This window comes from Populus trichocarpa, chromosome 5, assembly GCF_000002775.5.
Source record: "Populus trichocarpa isolate Nisqually-1 chromosome 5, P.trichocarpa_v4.1, whole genome shotgun sequence".
NCBI lineage: Eukaryota > Viridiplantae > Streptophyta > Magnoliopsida > Malpighiales > Salicaceae > Populus > Populus trichocarpa.
This window is the reverse complement of record NC_037289.2, coordinates 22,250,304-22,274,163: the sequence shown is the minus strand read 5'-3', so window position 1 is coordinate 22,274,163 and position 23,860 is coordinate 22,250,304. Positions and strand designations below refer to the sequence as shown.

The following is a 23,860-nucleotide window of genomic DNA, read 5'->3' as shown; positions in this document are numbered from 1 at the left end:
TCTAGATCAGGTTTCCAGTTTAAGGAAGCTGTGAGAATGACCTAACGGCCCATTGATGGAAGGAATCGTCTGCTGCTGCTCTGAAGATTGGAGAGGGTGCTCAATCGATCTCTAGCCAGGATGCACTAAAAGCATTCTATCAATGCCGCGCTTGCCCAGCTCTACTATGAAAAGCAAGCTGGATAGAGCGGAATCCAGAGCTGGATTCGAACCAGCATCTCTGGGAAGCATGATAAGATCCCAGCGAATTACCTTTTCTTCTCATCGTGACAGTAACCATAAAACCGCTTGCTACATCCGTAGTCAGTCTATCGCTCCTGACTGCGCTTCTCCTCTCTCGTTTATCCTCAATCGAGTGAAGGCAGGAATGAGGGGGAAGAGAAGCGAACATGCTAACATCCAAACAGAAACTTCCAGGGAAAGTGACACTGACTTATTGATGTTATGTTCTCTAAGGGGACAGTCAGTCTGCTAGGGTACTCGAAAAAGTCTTTTACAGGTCACTAAGTTCTCTACTATGCCTTTCGCCCCTTCCGGGTTCTGTTAATTTAATAATTTTTCCTACTTCACTCGTCTCGAAGATGAAACTAGACCCCTTTTTTGCAGTACCTTCGGTTGAGGTGCATTTATGATACTGGCATGCTTTCCTAGCTATAATTCTTACTACTTCCTTTCTAGTCTTTAATTACCTCCCACTTTCTGTTTTCAACAGAGCATGAAACAGGGGATCTCAAAACAGAGTAACCCCCAAAAATAATCACATCCTTTAAAGTAAGTGACTTAAACCAATAATAGCATTGAAAGATATGAACTTTAAGAATACTCAACCAAGTAAAGTTCATTAAGGTAGAATGCTAAATGCTCAAGCTGGCAGCAAGAGTTAATATTGGGTTAAATAGATTTAAATTGCTATTGACAATATTACATGCAAGAAATTACACTAATTTTATTTTTTATCATCCATACCTACAGCTGATTACAAACAAAAGTCAACAAAATAACTAAAATCCATTACAGGAATCATGCCGATTATTAATATAAAAGTAACAGGTAATCATACACAATAGTACTGAAATCAAGATAGTTTAATTAGCTCTCTCCTCGAACCTCACAGGAAAACCACCCTGCATTTTGGACGTCAAATAAGAGACAAACACGGGCTCAAAACCCTCCTCTGCAGCAGGAACAACCTTAAACCTCCGTAAAATCCCGGCTACCACCCTTTTCATTTGCAAGAAAGCCATGTCCTTACCCAAACAAATCCTTGGTCCGGCCTGAAAAACAGGGTAGGAGTATGGGTCCCTCCCTACAAAACTCCACTTCCCATTACTATTAACTCCATCGCCAGATCCCTGCAGCCATCTCTCTGGCTTGAACTTTTCCCAGTCCGGACCCCACAACATCTCGAGCCTCCCCATTGCATACGGATGGTAAGACACTCTCATTCCCTTCTTAATCACAGTCCCGTCAGGCAAGACATCGTCCTGCATTGCAACCTTGCCATCTATTGGGACTGGAGGGTACAGCCTCATGCTCTCACATAAAGAAGCATGTGTGTAGACCATGTCCTTGACTTCTTCATAAACTGGACTCTCCGATTTGTCTTTTATTTCTCTGACTATTTCCTTTTCCACTTCTGGGTTTTGAGAGAGTAGCCAGAAATACCATGTTAAGGCAGCGGAAGTGGTGTCTCGGCCTGCTAGTATAAAACTGATGACAATATCAGTGACAAAGTCCTCGTCAGAATGGCCTGAGCTCAAGAAACGTGATAGAAGATCTACGGTTTCGAGGGATGATTTGTTGCTGAGTTCCTGCTTCTTTTCTTTGATGATGTTTCTGGCGAACTCACGTAATTCAGAGGATGCTTCTTTGAGGCGTTTCTCTGATCCAATATTGAAGACCCTCTTAATCTTCCAAAGAAAGGGGAATAGCGTAGAGAACCTGTCACTGGATATCTTGGCAGCTTCATCAAAAGTTTTCGCAAATTCGGCTTCGGCGAGATCAGGCAGCAAGTATGCAGGATCGTATCCGAAAGCGATCTTGCAGATGTTGTCAAAAGCGAATCTTTGAAGTATGTCTTGCAAATCAAGAACTGTATTGTTAGCCGCAGCAGTGAAGAGAATCGGGATTAAGCGTTGAGATACTTCAGTGTCGACAACGGTCTCAACGAATTTACGCAATGATTTGGTGTTGAATTCATGGCTGGAAACTTGTCTTTGAAACTTCCAAGAATCACCATCAATGTTAAAGATACCGTTTCCAAGAAAATCAAAGAGGGTGCGCCGAGCTTTGCTACCTTTCTCATAGTTGTAAAACTGGGTTTTAAGCATGTGTTGGACATTTGCAGGGTTTCCTGTAAGAACACGGCTATCATCGAAGAGACGGCGGATAACAACAGTGGCAGTGGGTGAGTTTTGGATAAGATCTGAAGTCCACTGGATGAATCGGTTTCTATTGGCAAAAATGGCTACAGAGGATCCAATTAAGGGGTATGATTTTAGGTTTGGATTAGATTTTGATGATGCTTTGGACTTGGAATTCTTGGTGAGATAGAAGAAGAGTGGGACAAGTAAAAGGGCAAGTGATGCTAAGAGCTCAATAATAGACATGGCTTGGTCTGGTGAATTGCTGGTGGTATTTCTTCTTGGCTGATGGATATCCAGGTAGGGCCGATCGATGTGTGAATTGATAGGTGAACCTTGCGTAGCTATTTATAAGCTCCAAGGACCTGCGAGGAAAGGGGCAAGGCAAGACTTCAATTCCATTTGAAAGAAACACTGTTCTTCTTTTTTGTATGTGTGTGAGATAAGGTACGTGCTGATGACTACTATTTCGGCTCCTGAAGTATAAACCATTCTATCTTGAGAATTCCTTTTATGTTAAAAATAGTATCAGTTCAAGAATTTATTATTTAAAAATTTAAGCTGATAATTTTATATTATTTCTATCTCATTATGAATAATAAATTAATCTTTTAATTTATGAATGATAAATTTAAGCTGATAATCATCATAAGAATAATAAGCTTTTTAATAATTAAAGTTTTAAAATTATATTATCTCAAAGACTCTGCCACGTTTTGAGTTAATTAACAATTAATCTTTTTTTATAATAAAATTATAATATTTTGTAGAAGCTTCTTTTCTTAAGAAAATGTTTTCAGTCTTCGATGTCCTCCGAATTACATGACAGTGTGAACGGGGGCTGATTGACAGCTGTTTGAAGGAATGTTTTCAGCCCAAGGACGGAGTTTTATTTACCACAGTTGAAAAAAAAATAGTAAAGTAATAAAAAAAATTTAATACATTTTCATGAAAATAATTATTAAAAATAATTATCATATAAAAATTTAATTAAAAAATTTACGATACATAAACAACATGCCAAAAAAAATTAAAGGAAAATAATTCTACCACATACAACCTTAATTTAAAATTTTATTACTAAATAAATAACTTTGATATAACCTATTTTTTTAAGAGGTTTATAATTTCTTAAATAAACCCAAAAAATTAAGATAAACAAACTAGTAAACTTGTAAATAAATAAAAAGCCATAAAACTCTTAAACAAACTAGAAAAATAAAATTATCAATCTCAATATTTGATTTTTTAAATTAAATAAAAAAAGATAAAAACATCATAAAAAAATATTTTCCTAAACTAAATAGAAAATAATCTTTTATAAATACGGCTAACTTGATTGGATATTACTAGCATTCATGATATCTAGCTACTGTTTATGATCTAAAACTACTAAATACGTACAATACATAATTTTTTTACAAAAAAAGATTGATTTTCTCTTCTTTTTCTTTTTTAAAAAATACTTTGTGTCTTGTGCTACATTATCTAGCACTAATACTAGTTTGATATCCAAAAATCTAAATTGGATTTTGTTAATTTTAATGTAAAAGTTCGAGAATTTAAGGTAAAGGGGGTAATGTAATATTATTTAGTGTATTTTTGAGATTGTGATGAAATGTATTTTTTAAAATAATTTTTTGTTTGAAAATGTATTAAAAAAATTAGATTTTTTTTTCAACATCAGCACATCAAAATAATTAAAAAATACTAAAAAAAACATTAATATAATATTTTTTTATACAAAATATATATTTAAAAAACATAAAAAAAAAGAATTTCAAACGTTTAGGATCTCATCACTACATCATAACTGTTTATTATTCTATAATTATAGGTTCTGCTATTGGGTTTGTTGTTACGTGAAAATATAAATATAAAAACAATGTCGAAAAAAAGAGAATTTACGTATATTTCATTCACATATGCATCCATCCATGTTTTTAATTTTAAATATTGTGAATGTTTATGTTTTTTTTATTTTAATTCGTCCAAATTAGCTTGAATATATCTCGATTAAAATGCCTTCTTTATGTTTATGTTTATGTTTTTTAAAATTCCTTGTGGTTGGCTTTTACAATTACTCTTCCTTCTTTTTTCGTAATTTATTAGAAGCTTCTGCTACACATCATGTAGAAGCTTCTTTCTTGGGATATAATTTTGATGTGGTTTGACTAAATGGAAGTTTGACCATGATCTGAACACCCTGATAGGTCAGTAAGATCGTCAGGGAATGCTTAAGCAGATAAGCACGTATTGCTCACCGGAACACTCCACAGGGAATAGATGGCGTGGGGGAACACTATCTTTTTGATTGGTGATACAAATATATTATTACTTTTTTAATTGTTTTTTTTTTTTTTATCTTGAATGGTTGGAATGGGTTAGGTGGCATTTTTTTTATAATTTAAATTTAATAGATTGGTCTAAAATCCTGTTTATATAGAGATAACTGTCTTAATCGTATTATTGGTGACACAATTATATTATTTTGGTATTATTGCTTTCTTGATTGTTAAGTTTTTATAGTTTTTTATTAATTAATTATTTTTTAAACAGTCTTGTCTTGTAGGCTTTTTTTTAAATATATAATCAATAAAATAATGACTTTTAATAAATTTTCAATAAAAAATTCAAAAGAATTTATACTCTTCTTAACTGTAATTTTAAAATGTGAGAATCTTAATTTATTTCTCTATCATTTAAAAAAAAACTATAGGAATTAAAAAGGTTATTCATGTTTATACATTGTATCAGTAAATCCAAGTTTAAAAACTGTTTGTTTTTGTATTTCAAACATGTTTTTTTATAGTTTTTTTAATTTTAAATGAATTTTTTTATAATAAAAAATAATTTAGAAAACAATCATATAAAATATCTTATTAATCACTTCCATGAGAGACGTGGGGGAGTGTCTCCAGGAAATTGCAGCGGAAGCTGCTTTCTATCTCATCCGCACTTTAAGGTAATTAAAACACGAGTGGAAGAGCTTTTAAACACCACCATTCAAAGAGAGACAACGGATTTTTTTAGTTGAAAGCACTTTCCAAATAACGTCACTGATGATATATCTCTGTTATTTCCTTGTCTTTTCTGGTCAGCTTTGACTGCGTCATAAAAGTCCACAAAACAAATACGAGGATAGGTTCTTTGGTGTCTTCAATGTTGTGGCGCTTTGAACACTTGAAATATTATTCATTGCGCTAAGATTTGATTGCATTTTTAAAAAAATATATATTAAGATAATATATTTTTTATTTTTAAAAATTTATTTTTAACATTTCCGTAACAAAAAAATATAAATAAACTGATTCAAAACAAAAAAAAATTGCTTCTCTAATGTGAAAAGCATGGCTGGACGGAAAAAGCAGATAGCTCCTTACTTCGTTCGAAAAGTTTTCTACCAGTTATATTATGTTTTGGAATTCCTATCAGTGAAGAGTTGAAAATCAAATTGGAACCGGCTGCTTGCTGTTCTAATGTGACCAAGATTTAGAATGGAACGTCTTCCTTGCATAAGTTAAAATTCAAAGTTGAAATATATTGGATAAAGGGAGAGAAGAATTGCTTCTTATTTTCTTCTCTCTGTCACTAGGGATAATGAAAGTGGCCTCTGCATGGTAGAAAGAAATGAAGAGAGGTGGTCTTTCGAATTTACAACGGATCTGTTGACTTCAAGAAATTATAGATAGTGAAGTACATAAAAACGATGCAACTTTATGCAATCTCCTCTATTGGTGCCCTCAAAACTATAAAAAACGATGAACCTGCCTACAAGTTGTAGTAACAGGAAAGGTAAGCTACAGAAATCCACCAGGAGGGCGGAAAAAAAATGGAGGAAATCACTTCAAAATGGACAGAACCAATCCTCGGAGTATGTTATTCTTTTCTTCCAGAAATCTAAGGTATTATTACCTGTACATGAGAGCTCATTATGTCTGTATATGATTTAGCACGATAGCTGAGATGATGCAGCAGAGCATTTAGCAAGTCCTGCGCTGAAATACTGGTAGATAATGTGCTTGGCTTCCAATTCTTTCAGTAGTGCCAAGTGCATATCTGAAAATTATATCAAGTATAAGAAGAAAAGACACATGCTGAATCCTAAGTGCAGCGTTATTAAAAGATTTAAAATAAGGCGAGGATAAAAGGCAAAGCGTGAATCTCAACAGGGCACAGAGCAAATAACCCTCTCCACTCAACTGCAATCAGAACCAAGTATCTTGAATGGTTCATTAAAGCAGCATAGTTTTGATCAGTTGAATATAGTAACGCAGGGGACAACATAGGAAAAAAGAGTCTCACCGTTGTCAACGAGCAGGATTAGTTTTCTCAACATCATTTCCATTTCAGAACTCATGATGAATTCAAAACATGTGAAGGTTGGCAACATATTTATGCTAGTTACTTTCAAGTTCCTTTTAGTTGACAAATACATAAACTAACATTTTCACTGGCAATGGTTAGAGGATTAAACAGCAAAAAAGAAGAAGAAGCAATGCATAGTGTGAATAGAGTCCTATATCAACAATTAGTTTCTATGTGCATAGACTTTCTAAACTTCTAGCCAAAAGAACACTGGAAGCTGCAAATTTGAAAATGCATCAATATTGTATCATGCCACAATGAATTTCCTCTAAAATATCCTGGGTGATAGTATATGCTTGGCTCATTAGGTTTTTCTGAACAGAAAAGGGCATCTCAATTTTCAAAACCATTTACCATTCCAATGGGAGAGCTTCAAAATTAGCAAAGGCTGATTATAAATTTCCCTTTTCCAGTAAACATGTTGATTGTAGTGTTACTAATTTCCGAATGAATGCTTCACTACTACCAGAAATTAGCAATTGCAGAAGCAGTAATGACAATAAAATGCACATGTGGAAGAGAATGCAAATGTTATAATGAATATACTAACCCCATAACAAAGCATATAAACTCAAGGAACAGATCCGCTACTATTTCTCATCCCAATTTTCCGCAACTCTTGTAGATGATGAACTATTTCTTCAACAAATTGTAGTCCCTCTTTTCCAGATTGAAGAGAATTGAAAGCATGCTCCAGAAAATTCCTATCAAATTCAAGTGCTTCCAATCTTCCATTAAGGTCTGAGATTTCATTTTCAAGAACAACCAAATCAATTTCTTTGTGTTGCTTGGAGGATTTTTTCCCGTCAAAAATCAGATGGTTACTTTCATTGTTAGCAACAACTTGATGTTTGCCAACTGAAGCACTGGACATTTCATGGGCAGGAAGGCTTCCATTAGATACAGGTGAATCCTTTTGCATTGACAAATTATCCTCTTTTGTCTGATCAGCTGTTCGACTCCCCTCATAGTCTAAAGATTCTCCCACATTATGCCCTCCATGAGCTGCTTCCTGGGAATAGTCACTATCAGACATGGATTGCGAACCCCCATGAGATGCAAATTGATGAAGTTTCCTCTCCAAACCCTTCAAACGCTGTGAAATGAGAAACTTTTCTTCTTCATATTCTGACAAAGAAGATTTGACACTAGCAGGTTTCTCATTGTCATTCAAGACCTCCCTAAATGATGAGCTACAAGGAACAATGGTATCATCATAGCATGGGGAAGTATTCTCTAAACTCATGTTTTTCCCCTTCAGATCATCACTTTCCACATGTATAGTCTCTGCTGTTGATTCATTGGAGAGGTTCAATTGCAAAGAGTCTATCTCTGCTTCCAAGTCCTGTATTTCTTTCTCTTTCTCAGCCAGCAGATCATTAGCTTTCTCCAGAGCCTCTACATCATACTCTGCTTGCTCTTCCATCATTCTTAAGTACTGCAGGGCCTCCATATGAAGTGCTGCCTTTTCCTCTTGCAACCTTGTGATCATGGCCATTGCCTGATTTGCAGAAATTGCAGAAGCACTTCTTTCTTCCTCTAATTCCTTGTACAAAGCGCTTATGTGTCTCCTATCTGACTCCACTTGTCGCTTTAACCGATCAATAGTACTTTCACCTTCAATCTCAGTGAAAAAGCTTCCATCGAGAGACTCAAGACCGGATGATCCAGTGCTCTCTGTCTTAAGCATTTGAACTCCATTAGATCTCACAGCATTATTCATCTGCAATTCATCATCATGACCTTCAATCCCGGTGATAGCGTTATGCGAAGATAAATCAGGCCCTTCAGCAAAAACATTTTCCGTTGGCAACTCCATATCAACTCTTTCAGGTCCATTTGCAGTCTGTTTTTTTGCCATAGAAGTTCTTGATTCTCCATCCTCACCACTGGCAGCAGGCTTCCATACATCAATCAGATCCACACTACGTGAATTTATAGAAGGCACTTCATTAGCAACCTGACCACCTCCTCTGGTAGGTGCAGTTAATATAGAAATTTCCTTGTGCTTGTTGATGGATATATCTTGTCTGTCACCCGTTCCAATGTCATTTGCTGCTAGAAACAATCACAGGAAGGTAATAAGTTGAATATAAAACAGTTATCCTCACACATAACAGGCAAGTGAAAAGATATGGAGAACTTACATTTCCTTTCTGATGCTTCCAAAGGACCTTCAACAGCATTAGATGATGAGGGAACTGCCAGTGACATGAGATCAGAGAGTGCAGAAAGATTGTAATTCTGAGAGAAAGGAAACATGAGCTCACTTCTCACCGATGACACTCCTACATGAATGTCCATTACACTGGATGAAGAAGGAAAATCATCAAAAGAAATAAGCTGAGGTAGGGCAGAGGGATAGTTTTCATGATCAGCTTGCTGCCTGTTAAACTCAACATCAGAAGCCAAACCTTTCAAGGAATGATACGTCATCTTCTCCGAGGCTATACCATCGGTCAATGTTTTGGGGGAAACTATAGGCTCTTCCTTCAGCTCCTTCATTATGTGACTAATACTACGGCCCTCATCATCATCAGAAAATGGGAATTCCGACTCAGAATCAGAAGTGAACTTGAGCTCAGTGTATGCTACTTGTGACCCAGGATTGTAACCACACCTTACAAGACGGTGAGATGTTACAGATCCAGGAAAATTCTCTCTCCTTTTCTTTATATTTTCACGGTGGGTTAAATGGCGGGGCATGGGAATATTAGGCTTAGTCATCCCACTCCTAGGTGATTTCAGTTGGGCTACTCTGTTGGAAGGCTGTCTTGATCTCCAAGGCTTATTGCAACATGAGCACATCCTCATACCAACAGAACCAGAAACAAGTTCTCTACTCCACAAATAGTTCTCGAAACCATCAGCGCCAATATCAAACCCAAACTTACCCATCAACAGTCTGTTTATATCTGTGCTTGATTTGCTTTTCATAGTGGATGACAGTAGACATTCCTCACACATTCCATAGCCATCAGCAAGCTTCCCATGAATGTGACAAGAAATCAAGGTTGATATTTCTGATCTATGGTTGCTGCAAATTACCTTTTTATAAAATCCAGGTTTTTCATTGCCCAGAAAATGATCAAGCCTGGAACAAAACATGCAAGGTATTTGCAATCTGCAATAACTTGCAAATTTTGTCAGCAGATACGACAGTGCAGCATCAATCAGCAGCAGAAAGATCAAAAACCATTCAGAAACTGCTGATTGTAGAACTGTCATAAACCTCTGCAAATTCCTCTGTACTTTAACAAATGAGGTGCCAGTTGGAGCCATTTCCACCAGAAACACACTAGAACTCCATGAATTTCTGGACTCGCTAAATAGGAAAAGAAAAAAAAGGCTGTTATTCATCAAAATATTTCATAGACCAATCATCCAAATGCATATCTTCTGAATTCAATGCAGTGCGTGGCCACAACCCCCAGAAACCAGAAAAATTGAATCAATTCAGAAATAACTAAGTTACAAATAAATCTGCAGCAATGCTTTTAAAAAATGAAAAAAGAAAAAAAGGAGAAAATCAGAAATATCTTAGAAAGCCCCAAAAAGGAGGATACTCAACTCAACTGTGTACTTTTACCAAAGTTTTTAAAGCTTAACGTGAGACTCTATCTAAAATAATTGAACCTAAAAAAAAGGCAAAGTTAATTACGGCATAAATGAAAGGATCATGAACTGACAAACTCCTCGTAAAAATGGACAGTTGGAACAAATTCTTAAATAACCTTCAAAGTTAGGGAAACCTTGCTCAGAATTCATAAGAAAATCAGTACAGATTTAGCTCTACCCAATTGGACAAGGTAGTAATAAAATCAACCAACAAGAAGAATACTAAATTAAAAAACAAAAAGAAGAAGAATCCTCTACCCAACCCAACTACACAATATAACACTAGAATCAGCTAACAACCCCAATAAAGATGACAGACAGCAAATTTAATTTGCAAACCACATCGATTAATGCTAAGAAGCCAATCCCAGATTCACTTTTGAGATCGTTTTTTACTTGGTCCCACAAAAAAAAAATTATCCCTTGTGAATTTTGCATAATTACGAATTCACTACTTCATGCATGATCTGCACTCTTTCAAGGTTAGAAACACAAATGCTGAGAAATTAAGAACCGCTAAACCAATCATTATACGTGAAAAGAAAAAGGATCAATGTGAAAAACAATGTACAATGCAATTACAACACAGATTCGTATAAAAAGAATTGAACTTTAAAAATGGGTTTCAATCATAAGCACCAAAATGAAAACCAGAGATAGAAAATGCACCTGGGACACAATGGAATTTAACGAGGAAGAGAGTGGAAGGGCATTGCCATTATAAATTATTTCCAAATTCGACAAAGAAAATTAGAGAAGACAGACACGAAGGTGGTGATAATAAGGGAAAATTATAAAATGGTTGATTATTTATCACTGAGGAAAATGAGTGACCGTTGAAATCAACTGTCTCGGATTAGTATGGTGATGGCCAAAATAGGAATGCAAATGCAATCGGCAAAAAAAACCCATCCCATCCCGATTATTTGGACAGGTGTTCAACTTCAGTTTAATAAATTAGTCTATTCCAAAATGGTCCGCCGCTTCTCGAACCAATTTTTTTAAAACATCAAAAATAATGTTAAGAATACGGTGAATTTCTTTACAGAGACATTAAACTCCACGTCAATCTTGAAACTTCTTAATTTGGATTTTTATCAATCTGGCTAAAGCCTTTAATTAAATTTTTTTGACCTAATCGATTTTACAGTTCAAAAATAATCTAGAAATCAGTAAAAACAAAGGTTTAACTTTTAGAAAAACTTCAAAATGAAAAATAAAAAAGAAGAAATGATTCTAGATTAAATTGACCCGGGTCTCCCCACGACTCGGGTCATGGAATCTACTGGCTTTAATAATTGTTTTTTTTATAAATTATTTTTATTTAATTATATAATAAAAAAATAAATACTCACAAAATCGAACATCAATTCTAAAATAGATGTTTATTTGAAAACATTATAATCCTATAAAAAACAAACAAAAATAAATCATGAAATTTATTTCTCAACTACTCCAATATTATTGAATAAAATAAAAAAAAATGAATAAAAAAGCTAAATGACCAAAAATAATTTTTAAAAAAACATATCGAGTTTGGTGAGTAAACACACCAAACATGTGAGTTGAGTAACTCAGGTCAACATGTTAAACCTGCTAACCAAATCATAAACTACACTATGATTAATATCTTGTTTTTTTAAAATATTTTTTATTTAATTATACAATAACAAAAATAAACGATCACAAAATCGAGCACCAATCTAATACTAGGGCTTTTTTTAGACCACAATAACCTAATAGAAAATGAAACAAAATAATTTATGAAACTCAATTCTCAAGTAATCTATTATTGAAGGATAAAATTAAAAAAAAAGGTTAAAAAAAAATTAAACTTGCAAATTAGATCAACTCATGAAACCTGCAAATCAAGTCAACCTGTAAGACCCGTGAATAGGTCCAAAAATTTTATAAAGTTTAGTAACATTTTTTTTTAATTATATTCTTTAACTATATGGTAAAAAAAATAGAAGATCATAAAATCGAGTTCAAATAAAAAAAAAGTAACCCACTAAATCCGTGAATTGAGACAACCCGGGTTACCACATCAAACCTGTAAACTAGGTCATTAGTTCCACAAAGTTTAATAACTTGATTTTATTCTTAAATCATTTTTTATTTAACTAAATGTTAAAAAAAAAATTTAAACAATCACAAAATCGATCATCAACTCAGTGTTAGAACTTTTGTTTGACACCGCAATAACTTTATAGAAAGAAAAAAAAATTATAAAGTTCAATTATCAAATAATTCAATGATAAATGATGAAATTAAAAAACAAATTAAAAAAATATATGACCTAATCAAAGAGATTTTAATAATCAAAGGACAAAACAAAAAAAAAGGGGGGGAAAGTGAAAATCTGGGTGGTAAGGATACTACCTTGAATGAGGGCCAACTGGGTCAAGGGATAAATCTTTTGGAAGTTCAAGAGATTATTTTAATAAATGTGAAGAGAAGATGAAGAGGAATTAAGTTAATTGTTAACTAAATTCTTAATAGATATGTATACCTTAGTTTATTTAATAAAATTTATTAAATTGTATTGGAAAACTTTATGTCATACTAATTAATTATTTTATGGCATAAAATAATTTCAGGATCCTTTAGTAGATGACAAAACCCTTGCATTTTGTATTTATAAGAATATTAATAATGTTGCATACTATGTGTGATTTTTGGGAATAATAAAATGAATGTAAATATTTTATTGGGACTATTATGCTAAGATTGTATGATGTTTTGGACTTAAATATTAATTAAATCCATGATTATCCAATGTGGATTTTAATTTGACATGTTTGTATTAAATTCCTAAAGTAGTAGCTAAATGATCCTTTATATGTGGTAATGTTCTAATTATTGTATGGATGATTTAATTGGAAAATTTCAAGTAAAATTATTTATTAAATCTGATCAGTGCTATAATCCGAGTCATTAATTTCTTTTATTTATTTAAAATGTGCTTACAATATCTATGTATCATTTTATACACACAAAGAACACAAGCGCATGGCATAGGGCGGACCATATCTATTAGAATCTAAAATAAATAGAAGTAGAATCTGGTAATGGTATGAATATTTTTTAAAACATTGGCTAAATCTTCATCTGTCATTTTTTATAAAAAAAGATATCTTCTTCAAGTCTATTTTATGTGTGAATCCATGGACTTCGCCCTTTTGCTAGCAGCTCTTCGATCCACCTAGGAAAAACTCCATGGCAAGAACACTACCAACATATATGTTCCTTCCCTTGTTCAAGAAAATGCATCTCCACGACTTAATGTTTTTTATGAGTACGAATTCTATTCATATACGCTGAATAATTGAAAGCAATTGATGAATAGTTGGAAGCATGAGCTACAAATTAGCTGTTACTTTCCCTCCTTTTCTTTTAAGAAGCTTTCAGACATTAGACATAAGCTTGAAGCCTGAGGAAGGACGGCGCCACCTTCACGCTCTAGGCCCATCATTTTGAAAATTTGGTAAGGATTGGAGAGGGGCCGCGCGAACGCAGGCCCCAACTAGCACAAATTATGACGTACACTCTCCCACTTGGGGAGATGTTAGGCTCACGCGCTGTCCAAGTGCAATGAGAACCGCCAACCTAGGCCATGGGCTTTCTTGATCGCCCATCGACCCCGTCCAGGTAAGTAATTTTTTCAGTCCAGCTGCCTGCTATTTTATAATCCATACTTTTACTCCACTCTCCATTTCTTTCCGATGTGGGGCAAAGATCAGTCGATCATCAACACGTAAAACAAAGACTGTATCGAGATTTTCAAAAGAATTCATCTGCCTTGAAGAAGCTGTGTGTTTTGAACTAGGTTGGATCCATGAAAGGATTCTTGGGACCTTTGAGCGTAAGTTGAGGTCTTGTATTTTGGATCTGGTTTCTTCCTTTTTTGGGTTTTGATAATTTGATGGAGATGGTGATGGGGTGGTGGGTTTGGATTGCAGCGGCTTGGAAGTATTAGGAACTACTCAGGGACGTTTAAGAGATCACAATTGCGGCTTGAAGGGGTGAAGGATGTTATTGCTGTTGCTTCTGGTAAAGGTGGCGTTGGCAAATCCACCACTGCGGGTACTTTGTTTTTGGGTTTACTTCTCTTTTTTCGTTTCTTTTTTATTTTATAGTCTTAGGGGCAGTTAAGTTGAAGGGTTTGTTTCATTTTGAGCTTTCTAACAAGTTTGTTTTCATTGTTCTTCTTAAAATGGAGTCTCTTGGGGTTTTGGGACGGTTCTAAATGTCAGCATCAAGGAAAAATTTCCATTCTTTTTGTCAGTTTTGCTGAGCTAATGAGGCAATTAGGTGATTGCAATGTTCTAACTTCCGGGTCAATGATTATATGCTGATTTTGAGAAATGACTGCGTTATTAGTTTTCATTTTGAAATATTTGCTTTTTCTGTGATGTTTTAAGTGGGGGTGGTTTAAAGAGGAGTGGAAAGTGGAAACTAACTTCAAATTATGAGCAATATTGATTGTTTCTCTGAATTCAAATGCGTTTGATTACCATGTCATATGTCTTCTCTTTGTACATGAGATCCACGAGGCACTTACCATTGCCCTTTTCCTTAATGTTGTTTGATTTGATTCATATCCGCAAACTGGTTGGACCTGCAGTTAACTTGGCTGTTGCACTTGCTATTAAGTGCCAACTGAAGGTGGGCCTGCTTGACGCTGATGTTTATGGACCATCTGTTCCTATGATGATGAAGATTGACAGGAAGCCAGATATCACTGAAGGTAACGCTTTAAGTCTCTAATGTGTTCAAGAAGGCATGTTGTCGATTTAAGGTAGTATTTTAAGTGGATATCAATAAGTTGATCCTTGTAAGTGTGATAGCAAGGGGTTTGAGATAGTTAGAAGTTGTTTGCTCTATTTAAGATCGTTTACTAACCTTGGTTGATTTCATAACTCATCATTCTCATTTCTCACTCTCACTACTGAATTACATGCGTTGTGCTTTGTACCTTGCAAAATGCGTATTTTGAAAATATACTGAGACACAAGGAAGTGAATTTATCGTATAAGTCAATTTTCACCCCCCCTTGACTCCCCTTCTACACGCATGGCAGATGCCGATGTTGGAGAATGAGTTTTTGTTTTTGTGACTTCATTTACTTCTAGTGATTTCCTTGTGGGTTGAAGTTATGTGAATTTAACATCCAGTGTTGAACTTGAGGTGATACACAATCACACCCAAACATATGCAATGGATCTCTGTTTGTCATGCTTATAACTTGTAAACAACAATTTGAACATAACTTTCTCTCTCTCCTCTCTCTCTCTTGCAGATAAGAAGATGATTCCAATAGAGAACTATGGAGTTAAGTGTATGTCAATGGGATTTCTTGTAGAGAAGGATGCCCCTATCGTATGGAGAGGTCCCATGGTACGTTAGTCGTTATATTTCTCCTACATGTTGGCAACTCATCTTTCAGATGGATTGTGGTCTTACATCAACTTAACAAAAAATCTCAACAATTCATCGTTAGTTAATGTAATATGATGCTTTTCCTTTTCTTTTAGTGAAAATATGTCTAAACATTGATAAAAAAAAAATCGAGATAACCCCGTGCTTTACATTTACTCTCCTTTCATCCTTTTGCCTTTACATCATCTGCAAATAATTACTGGTGGCAGGAATGTAGCAGTTTTGTCCATAGAATTTTTTATTTGCTTCTTATGAGAACTTGAGTCTACCTTCTACTACAGGTGATGAGTGCTCTTGTGAAAATGACTAGGGGAGTTGATTGGGGAAATCTTGATATTCTTGTGGTGGATATGCCCCCTGGTACTGGCGACGCACAACTAACTATGACCCAAAATCTGCAACTATCTGGTGAGTAAAGAGTATTTCATTTAGCCCGAGGACAAAAAAGTATTGCTCTCCATTTCCCTTTTAAGGTTTTGTTAATTTTGTTGTGCTGATTTAATTATCAAAATGACAATTGCCATTATGCTGACTAGCCTTTTGTCTAATTAATAGTACTAAATGTTGTTTCTAGGTACCTTGTTTATATTAGTATTTTTTTTTATTCCTGACCTCTATTTTTATGGCTCCTGGATATAATATGGATATGTTGTGACACTGCAAGCATTATGTTTACGGTGTTGAAAATGATTTTGGATGACTTAATATTTCATTTGCTTCATCTGGCTTTCTCTCGTTGCATTTCTGTGGATGACTTAATATTGATTCCCTTCCAACTATTTTGTAAACAGTAAAGTTTTCTCCTTGATAATAAGCAGAAAAGGTTGTGATGTTTGTACATGTGCTTTTGTTGGTTCATTCAGTCTGTTTCCCACATGTTATATAACTCCCTATATCTAAGTGGGGGCCAAAGAAGAAAGCTTTTCCTATTTTATTGCCAATAAGTGACTCTGTTTCAGTAACATATTTTCTTCTTGTTCAGGTGCATTGATTGTTTCAACTCCACAAGATATTGCTTTGTTGGATGCTCGTCGAGGAGCTAATATGTTCTCTAAAGTTGGCGTTCCTGTATGATCATTTCTTTTGCTGAAATCTGAAATGTTTCATTCAGTAATTAGTGAAAAAATTCAGCAATTTGGCTTAGATAATGAAGCATTACTAGATATTGCATAAATAAAAAACTGATTATGATCAGTGGCATAACATTTTTTTAATTACAAATCACATTAGTTACAAACGATAATGATTTTGTAAGTTTTGGCGCTACACACATGAAACATGCAAGCATCCGTTGGTGGATTGATATATTTCTCTTGCATGCATGTGTTTTCACAGATTTATTAGTTTTTGGTATATTAGTAGAAACTGAAAGCAAGTGTTTTCCTCCTCTGTTACTTGTCATGGAGGTGTTTGGGATTTTTATTCTATTGTTGTGATATTCTATAGGAAAGGAAAGAAAAGCTGCTGTTAATAATTCTATTTATAAGCATCCTAATGATGTTTACAGATTTTGGGATTTGTAGAGAACATGAGTTTCTTCAAATGCCCACATTGTGGTGAACCCTCATTCATTTTTGGGAAAGGAGGAGCTAGAAATGCAGCTGCTTCAATGGGTCACAACTTTCTTGGTGAGGTATGCCAACTTTTTTATTTATTTACTTTGGACATGATGAGCGCAATCTCTTGATGTTCCAGTTGATTTGTAACTAGTAATTCACTTCAATTTACATTATGATGTTTCAGATACCGTTAGAAGTGGACGTCAGAAAAGGTTCTGATGAAGGCATCCCTGTAGTGATTTCAGCACCTGATTCTGCGATCTCCAAAGCATATGGTGATACAGCACAAAATGTTGTCAACAAACTTGAGGAATTGGCAAAGGAACCATCTCTCCATCCAGAGATTAATCTGTAAAAACTTTGGTAGAAGAACAATCTCCCCTCCCCCCCATTTACTATGATCTAGTAGCCATCAAATAGTTTTTCTTGATTTTGTTACTTACTTGGTGCTTATATAGTATGCTAATTTTAATCTCTCTTTTCCTTTTCGTTGTATGAATAAGTCGATGTATTCTAGAAATAGGGCATAGGGAAAAGCTCAGAGCAATTTGCTCCAGATCTCAGCCAGTGGTTCTCTTCCTCTGCAGATTGTTTAGCTACACTGACACAACATTTTGATAAGCGAGTGAAACAATTGGGGGTATGCATCCACCTATCCTGACATCATTCCAGATGCTGTAGCCAAACTATAGACATTAATTTTAAGTTTTCTTGAAGATATAGCACTGATGAGAATTCATTAATTCTTGAATGATTACAAAAAAGCTATCCATTTACCTAGTCATGAAATACCAGGTTGTGATAAGTCGTTGGGGAGGATTACTTTAAGAATTCCATAACCCAGAAAAACTTGCAGCTCAAGAATACCATATCTTGTGTCCTTTCTGTGTTTGCACCTTCGCTCACAAAAGATTGATTTGTGGTGCCGAGCTTATTGCAACACAGAATTGTTCTAGAATTTCTCGACTGGATTAGCAACCTGTTACTTCAAAATGACCTCAGATAGCATATATTCTCATCCAGAAAAAGAAAACTAGAAGGTGCATCTAGCGTATATACCTCTCCAAAGGTTCGTTTATTAGCGCGAAGCACCGTGTTAAAAACATGTATTTTTTTTTTATCAAGAGATTCAAAGGATTATTTTCTGGGAAGCAGATATATTTCGTGTAGTTATTGTACATTGGATTGGCATATGTTCAAAACTGAATATAAAGAGTTTTATTTCTGTTGGATATTTGAGAGTGTGTAGTAAAAAATTGATAGAAATATATTAAAATAATATATATTTTTTAAAAAATTAATGTATTAAAACGATTTAAAAATATTTAAAAAAATAATTTTTTTTAAAAAAATGGTTTGATGGAACTTCTAAAGACACTCTAGAAAGAATAAAGCTATCTTTATTTTTTTATAATGTTGAAAAAAATAATAAAAAGAAAAGAAAACTATCGTACATTTGAGAGATCAATATATTTATTTTTCTGATGGTAAAAAAATATTTATTTTTCTAATTTCCATAAAAGAAAAAACTTCTTCGAATTCGAGATATCAAGAAGGAAAAAAAAGAAATCTTATCCTTGCAAGAGAAAGGAAATAGAAAGGTCTGAACTTAAAAGTTGATCAAAGATTTCCTCCCAAAATCCCCACCCAAACAACACTTGACGAAAAAAGTTGCAGCGGTCTCCACTCTCCACTTGACCACTCCCTTCCCTACAACTAGAGGCAAATCCATTCCTCTCAGTTTCCTTCCATTTCCCTCCTCTCATTTCCGTTACTTTCCTATCTTCTCTTCACTCTCAATCTCCTTCCCGTTCCGCCCCTGAATGCATAACTACACCGTAACTCTCAAATCTCCACTCCCTTACCATGCACCTCCTTCCCACCCTATCTTCTCTCTCCCTCTTAACCCTAGACAGTTTGTCCTCCCTTTATCCCCTCAAAAAACTGGAGGATCCATCTACCACAACCCCGTTTTCATCTGTAAAGGAACCCAACTATCCGTCCCCAGTCATGGCTCTGCTTCGCTTGGACCTTCAAACGGGAACGGTGCTGCCGTTCACGACTGGAAAGTGAGGAGTGTTGGTATCGAAAACATTGATGTTGCCACCCTGGGAAATCTCTGTGTTGATATTGTTCTTAATGTTCCAAAATTGCCCCCTCGTTCTCGTGAGGCTAGTTTTGCTTATATGCAAGAGCTGTCCAAATCCCCTCCTGATAAGGTTTGCTCTTCCTTTAACTGATTTCAGTTGTTTAACTTTTTGAAATTATTAGTAACGAAGATAAATTACATTGAAAAACATGAAATTGGAGTGTTGTATTTATGACCCTGTTGTTAATATTAGCTTTTAATTTGAATTTTTGATTGATAATTATGGTTTCAGCAGAAATTTAATCAGTATAATTGAAAATCTATGAAGTTTAATTCTCGCATCAGTGACCCTTTTATTTGTTTTAGCTGTTCATCTGTTTTTGGATTGGTTTTTATGTGATTTTTGCAAGTTCAGATGCTGATTTTAGTATTTAATTTGTGGAGATGATTGGTGTAAAAAACAAATGACAAGGAAAATAAATAAAGTTATGTTTGTGTTGATTAATGTTATTTTTGAAGAATTTCAATCGGTATTTGACTCATTATCTTACTAATAAAAGGCAATTACATTACTGACCACTTGTCTGTGTTGGTTGTTAGTTTGTTTTTAAAGTAATTTGTGCCGTGTTCCTTTTTGCAAGTAGAAATACTGGGAAGCTGGAGGTAACTGCAATATGGCTATAGCAGCTGCAAGATTGGGACTTCATTGCGCCACGATAGGTCACGTGGGTGATGAAATATATGGGCAGTTTTTGCTTGATGTGCTTCGTGAGGAGGGGATTAGTATGGTTGGGATGAGTGAAGATGGTGATATTGTTGATAGTTCTAATGCTTCATATGAGACCCTTTTGTGTTGGGTTCTTGTTGACCCTTTGCAAAGACATGGATTTTGTAGGTAAATGTTTTCCTGGACGTGTAGAATTAGATTACAATATTGAAAAAAAAAAAAGAATAAAAAATTAGGTTGCTATTATCTTTTTGTGCTCAACAGGATCATCTTTATGTGGCTTTTGTTGTTTTCAGTCGAGCAGATTTCTGCGAGGACCCTGCATTTAGCTGGATGACTAAATTAACAGAAGAAGTAAAGATGGCTATTAAACAGTCAAAGATCCTGTTCTGTAATGGTTATGGATTTGATGAGCTTTCCCCAGCTCTGATAATGTTAGCTCTAGATTATGCTGTTGAAGTTGGAACATCTGTTTTCTTTGATCCTGGACCACGTGGAAAGAGTCTTTTGACTGGAACACCTGAAGAACGACAGGCTTTAAGCCATTTGTTGAAGATGAGTGATGTTCTTCTTCTAACATCTGATGAGGTTTGACCAAGAACTTTCTTAGAATGTTTTAAGATTAGCTTCAGTTCTCAGCAAAATGCAATCCCTTTAATCTCCAATCAAAAGTTCAAAACTAGTCCAATATTGAAAACAATTCTGAAAGTAGTAATAATGACAATAATAAATACATAAGATAAGATTAACTTGTGTTTTTGTTTATATCCCTTGCATACTGTGATTGGCACATGTGTATACCTAGAGTTTACAAAATAATAGAGAGTTTTGTCGAGCATGGAAAATTTGGAAAGACAATTTTTTAGAATATTCTTTTGATGTCTAACATTTAACTTAAATATGAAATACTGTATAGAGATTAATTCAGAGTTGTGGATGAGTTAGCCTGGATCTTGCAATGAAAATTGGTCAATGTGTAAACTATTCTTCAAAAAATTTCATTTGTTGAAGTATAAACTGATTGTTAAATGAATTTGTTTTATTAAGCACTTTCCATCTGTCCTTATAAGTGTTTGAAGTTCAATGCTAGCATAGATTCTTACTGCGTGATTGTCATCAATAACTTTCGCCTTGTTCTTTGGATATGCTGTCAATTACAGATTGCTGCTTACTTCTATAGAACCAATTAAGTACTGAAATCCTTCATGGCTCATGAATACTTGTTCATGGATACACAACATGACTAAAAAGCTCCAAACAGCATCATCAATGTGTTTTATCCACGAATTAGAATATTAGTTTTAGATTTTTCCTTGGCCATTATACGCCAGGAGTTCTTTCTTTTTTGGTTTGTCTTGGAGCTTTTTATGGCTGTTACAAGTAGTTTGTTAAACTTCACTTGTATAGCAATTAACTCGTCTTTCATTTGTGCTCTGAGTTTGAATTCTTTAAGCTGTTTGCATCGTGCTGTTCTGATTTAGTTCGCATACATTAATTATCTGACAGGCTGAGTCATTGACTGGAATAGGAAACCCAATACTGGCAGGGCAAGAATTGCTTAAAAATGGGATACGCACAAAATGGGTGATCATTAAAATGGGTTCGAGGGGCTCGATTCTAGTTACCATGTCAAGTATATCCTGTGCACCTGCATTCAAGGTATGATATTCCTGACCTTTTCATAGAGTCATTTGAAGGTGCAACTCTATTGTATTTCCTTGAAACCATGCGCCTTTATTCTCCCGTAGAATGCCTTAGTTTTAGGATGTTTTTAGTGCATCAAATTTGAACATGTTCATTGTTAATTTCCACCATTTACTGCCTCATTTTGCTTGCTGGACATTGCCAAAGCCTTTCGGCTTTCAAAACCTGAGAGGAAGCGAAACCAAGAGCATGGCAAGTAGTAAAGAGTCTTTTTTCTGATCATCTTTTATTTTTCTTTTTCTTTTTTTAATTTAGGCCATGTAAGTTTTGCTTTTATACACTTGTGAATAATTCACACTCAAGCTTCCCATAGCTAAGCTCTTGTTTCTACCCATATATCTTGAAAAGTGGAAAATAAGATTTTGATTGATATTCTTAGTGGACACTGGACAGTCCAAAATTTTGATTGGTATTCTAAAATGTGATCAGGTGAATGTCATTGACACTGTTGGATGTGGAGATAGTTTCGTAGCTGCTATTGCATTTGGTTATATCCATAATATACCATTGGTAAATACATTAGCAATTGCAAATGCAGTAGGTGCTGCAACTGCCATGGGCTGTGGCGCTGGCCGTAATGTGGCTACCTTGGAGAAAGTAATTGAACTCATGAGAGCATCAAATATCAATGAGGATGATGAATTCTGGAATGAACTAGTAAAAGATATGGATACTGGAGAAATCACGTTTCTGTCAAAAATGGTCATAAATGGAAGGAACAATCAAGTAAACCATGTCGCTCTACAAAAAGTGGTTTCTGAACTGCTCCCAAAGCTCGAAGATAATAGGTTAGAGGGAAAAGTGGCTTCTTGATGGATACAGTAGAATGCAGGTATCACTTGATGGATGCAATAGAATGCAGGTGTTTAGAATCAATTTGATTTTTGAGGTACTAATTAATTTTGTTGGTTTAGTGTGCTCAATTTCACTGGCAGTTTTGCTTGCCATGTAATCGATTGCCATAAGTAATACAACAGAGTTCATCTTTGGTGGAACAAGGATGAGATACTTGCCAAGAAAAGTTCCATTCCAATCAAAGAATCAGCAGAAGTCATATTTTTCCGCTTCTGGATCATTTAGAAACCTTTTGGAAACGCAGTGCAAACCGTGTTTTCAAAAATAAATTTATTTATTTATTTATTTTTGCTAAAATTTAATATGGTTTGTATGTTTTGGATCGTTTTGATGTGCTGATGTCAAAAATAATTTTTAAAAAATAAAAAAATATCATTGGCATGCATTTCAGCACGAAAAGTTATTTGGAAAGCAATCGCTACCACACTGCCAAACACACTCTTATCATATTAACATGATGGTTGCACGTTGACATCCCAGAGAGTTGTGCTTTTGAACCGGGTGTCTCCGAACAACTATTCTTGCAATCCTATGCTCAAGAAGATGTTCCAATTCTTTGCACCATTGCAACATGATTACTTCTGTAGCAGGTATTATAATATGATTTTTATTCTCTATAAAAGAGATTGATTTCTCTTGCACCATAATAAGTTTTTGTTAGCGCCAAGAAAACACTAAGCTCCAGTGATTGCAAATTGTCGAAGTTGCGTCCCAAGTCTATAATGAAATGAAATGATTTCAGGAAAAAGGTCCGAGCATTAGCATATTTTCTTGCATGCTTAGTAACTGAGGGTGAGTTCCAGGAGGATGTGGCCTGTGGACGATGATAAAGTGATCTATGTATGTAATGATAGTATGTGGAGGAGCCTTAGTATAATAATATGAGTGAGAGACCCCGTGCAGGATTACTAGTTTCCATAATACCCCACCTTTTTTAGCTTCTTGCCGTGCCGATTTGACACTATAATTATTCAGCATTTATACGAAGCCGCCATTGCCAGTAACTCGTATTTGGAACTTATTTTTTACGTGTTATAAATTATAATCATGATTTACAGTATAAAGATCGTATAAGAAAATCGGTGATTGGGATCAGGAGCTGCAATGGGCAAAAATTCACCTGCGGAACAAAACT

General features: G+C 34.9%; 4 protein-coding genes and 1 non-coding gene across 10 annotated transcripts; 2 read left to right on the top strand and 3 right to left on the bottom strand.

Moving 5' to 3' along the window:
• Nucleotides 1-926: 926 nt before the first annotated feature.
• On the bottom strand, nt 927-2,815 carry LOC18099663 (cytochrome P450 94A1). The gene has a single exon (XM_006383632.3). It carries the CDS (start codon nt 2,607-2,609, stop codon nt 1,086-1,088), a length of 1,524 nt encoding a protein of 507 aa, XP_006383694.1. The 5' UTR covers nt 2,610-2,815; the 3' UTR covers nt 927-1,085.
• A 3,194-nt stretch (nt 2,816-6,009) lies between these two features.
• LOC18099662 (probable myosin-binding protein 4) lies at nt 6,010-11,286 on the bottom strand. Of its 4 annotated transcripts, none has more exons than XM_024600785.2 (4): nt 11,019-11,286; nt 8,879-10,047; nt 7,282-8,789; nt 6,010-6,422 (listed from the first exon to the last, which is right to left on the bottom strand). In XM_024600785.2, exons 2-3 carry the CDS (start codon nt 10,011-10,013, stop codon nt 7,303-7,305), a joined length of 2,622 nt encoding a protein of 873 aa, XP_024456553.1. In that variant the 5' UTR covers nt 10,014-10,047; nt 11,019-11,286; the 3' UTR covers nt 6,010-6,422; nt 7,282-7,302. The 4 variants fall into 4 exon arrangements, with proteins under 4 accessions (XP_024456553.1, XP_006383693.2, XP_024456551.1 ...); XM_006383631.3 differs by having other exon boundaries at nt 8,879-10,056; nt 11,019-11,285; XM_024600783.2 differs by lacking the exon at nt 11,019-11,286 and having other exon boundaries at nt 8,879-10,875.
• A 2,527-nt stretch (nt 11,287-13,813) lies between these two features.
• LOC7454334 (iron-sulfur protein required for NADH dehydrogenase, mitochondrial) lies at nt 13,814-18,016 on the top strand. 3 transcript variants are annotated; one of them, XM_024600643.2, is made up of 9 exons: nt 13,814-14,224; nt 14,312-14,435; nt 14,572-14,663; nt 14,977-15,099; nt 15,652-15,749; nt 16,073-16,199; nt 16,774-16,859; nt 17,299-17,424; nt 17,535-18,016. In XM_024600643.2, the coding sequence occupies exons 3-9, from the start codon at nt 14,651-14,653 to the stop codon at nt 17,703-17,705; spliced, it is 744 nt and encodes a 247-aa protein (XP_024456411.1). In that variant the 5' UTR covers nt 13,814-14,224; nt 14,312-14,435; nt 14,572-14,650; the 3' UTR covers nt 17,706-18,016. The 3 variants fall into 3 exon arrangements, with proteins under 3 accessions (XP_024456411.1, XP_024456412.1, XP_024456410.1); XM_024600644.2 differs by lacking the exon at nt 14,572-14,663 and having other exon boundaries at nt 13,815-14,214; nt 17,299-17,419; nt 17,535-17,826; XM_024600642.2 differs by lacking the exon at nt 14,572-14,663 and having other exon boundaries at nt 13,818-14,214.
• On the bottom strand, nt 13,848-14,008 carry LOC112327716 (U1 spliceosomal RNA). Its single transcript, XR_002982137.1, has one exon. It is a non-coding gene; the product is annotated as a U1 spliceosomal RNA (small nuclear RNA).
• Nucleotides 18,017-18,904: 888 nt separating the features above from the next.
• On the top strand, nt 18,905-22,891 carry LOC7454333 (fructokinase-1). Its single transcript, XM_024602396.2, has 6 exons — nt 18,905-19,569; nt 20,084-20,334; nt 20,463-20,754; nt 21,673-21,825; nt 22,300-22,702; nt 22,785-22,891. The coding sequence occupies exons 1-5, from the start codon at nt 19,174-19,176 to the stop codon at nt 22,681-22,683; spliced, it is 1,476 nt and encodes a 491-aa protein (XP_024458164.1). The 5' UTR covers nt 18,905-19,173; the 3' UTR covers nt 22,684-22,702; nt 22,785-22,891.
• Nucleotides 22,892-23,860: the final 969 nt, after the last annotated feature.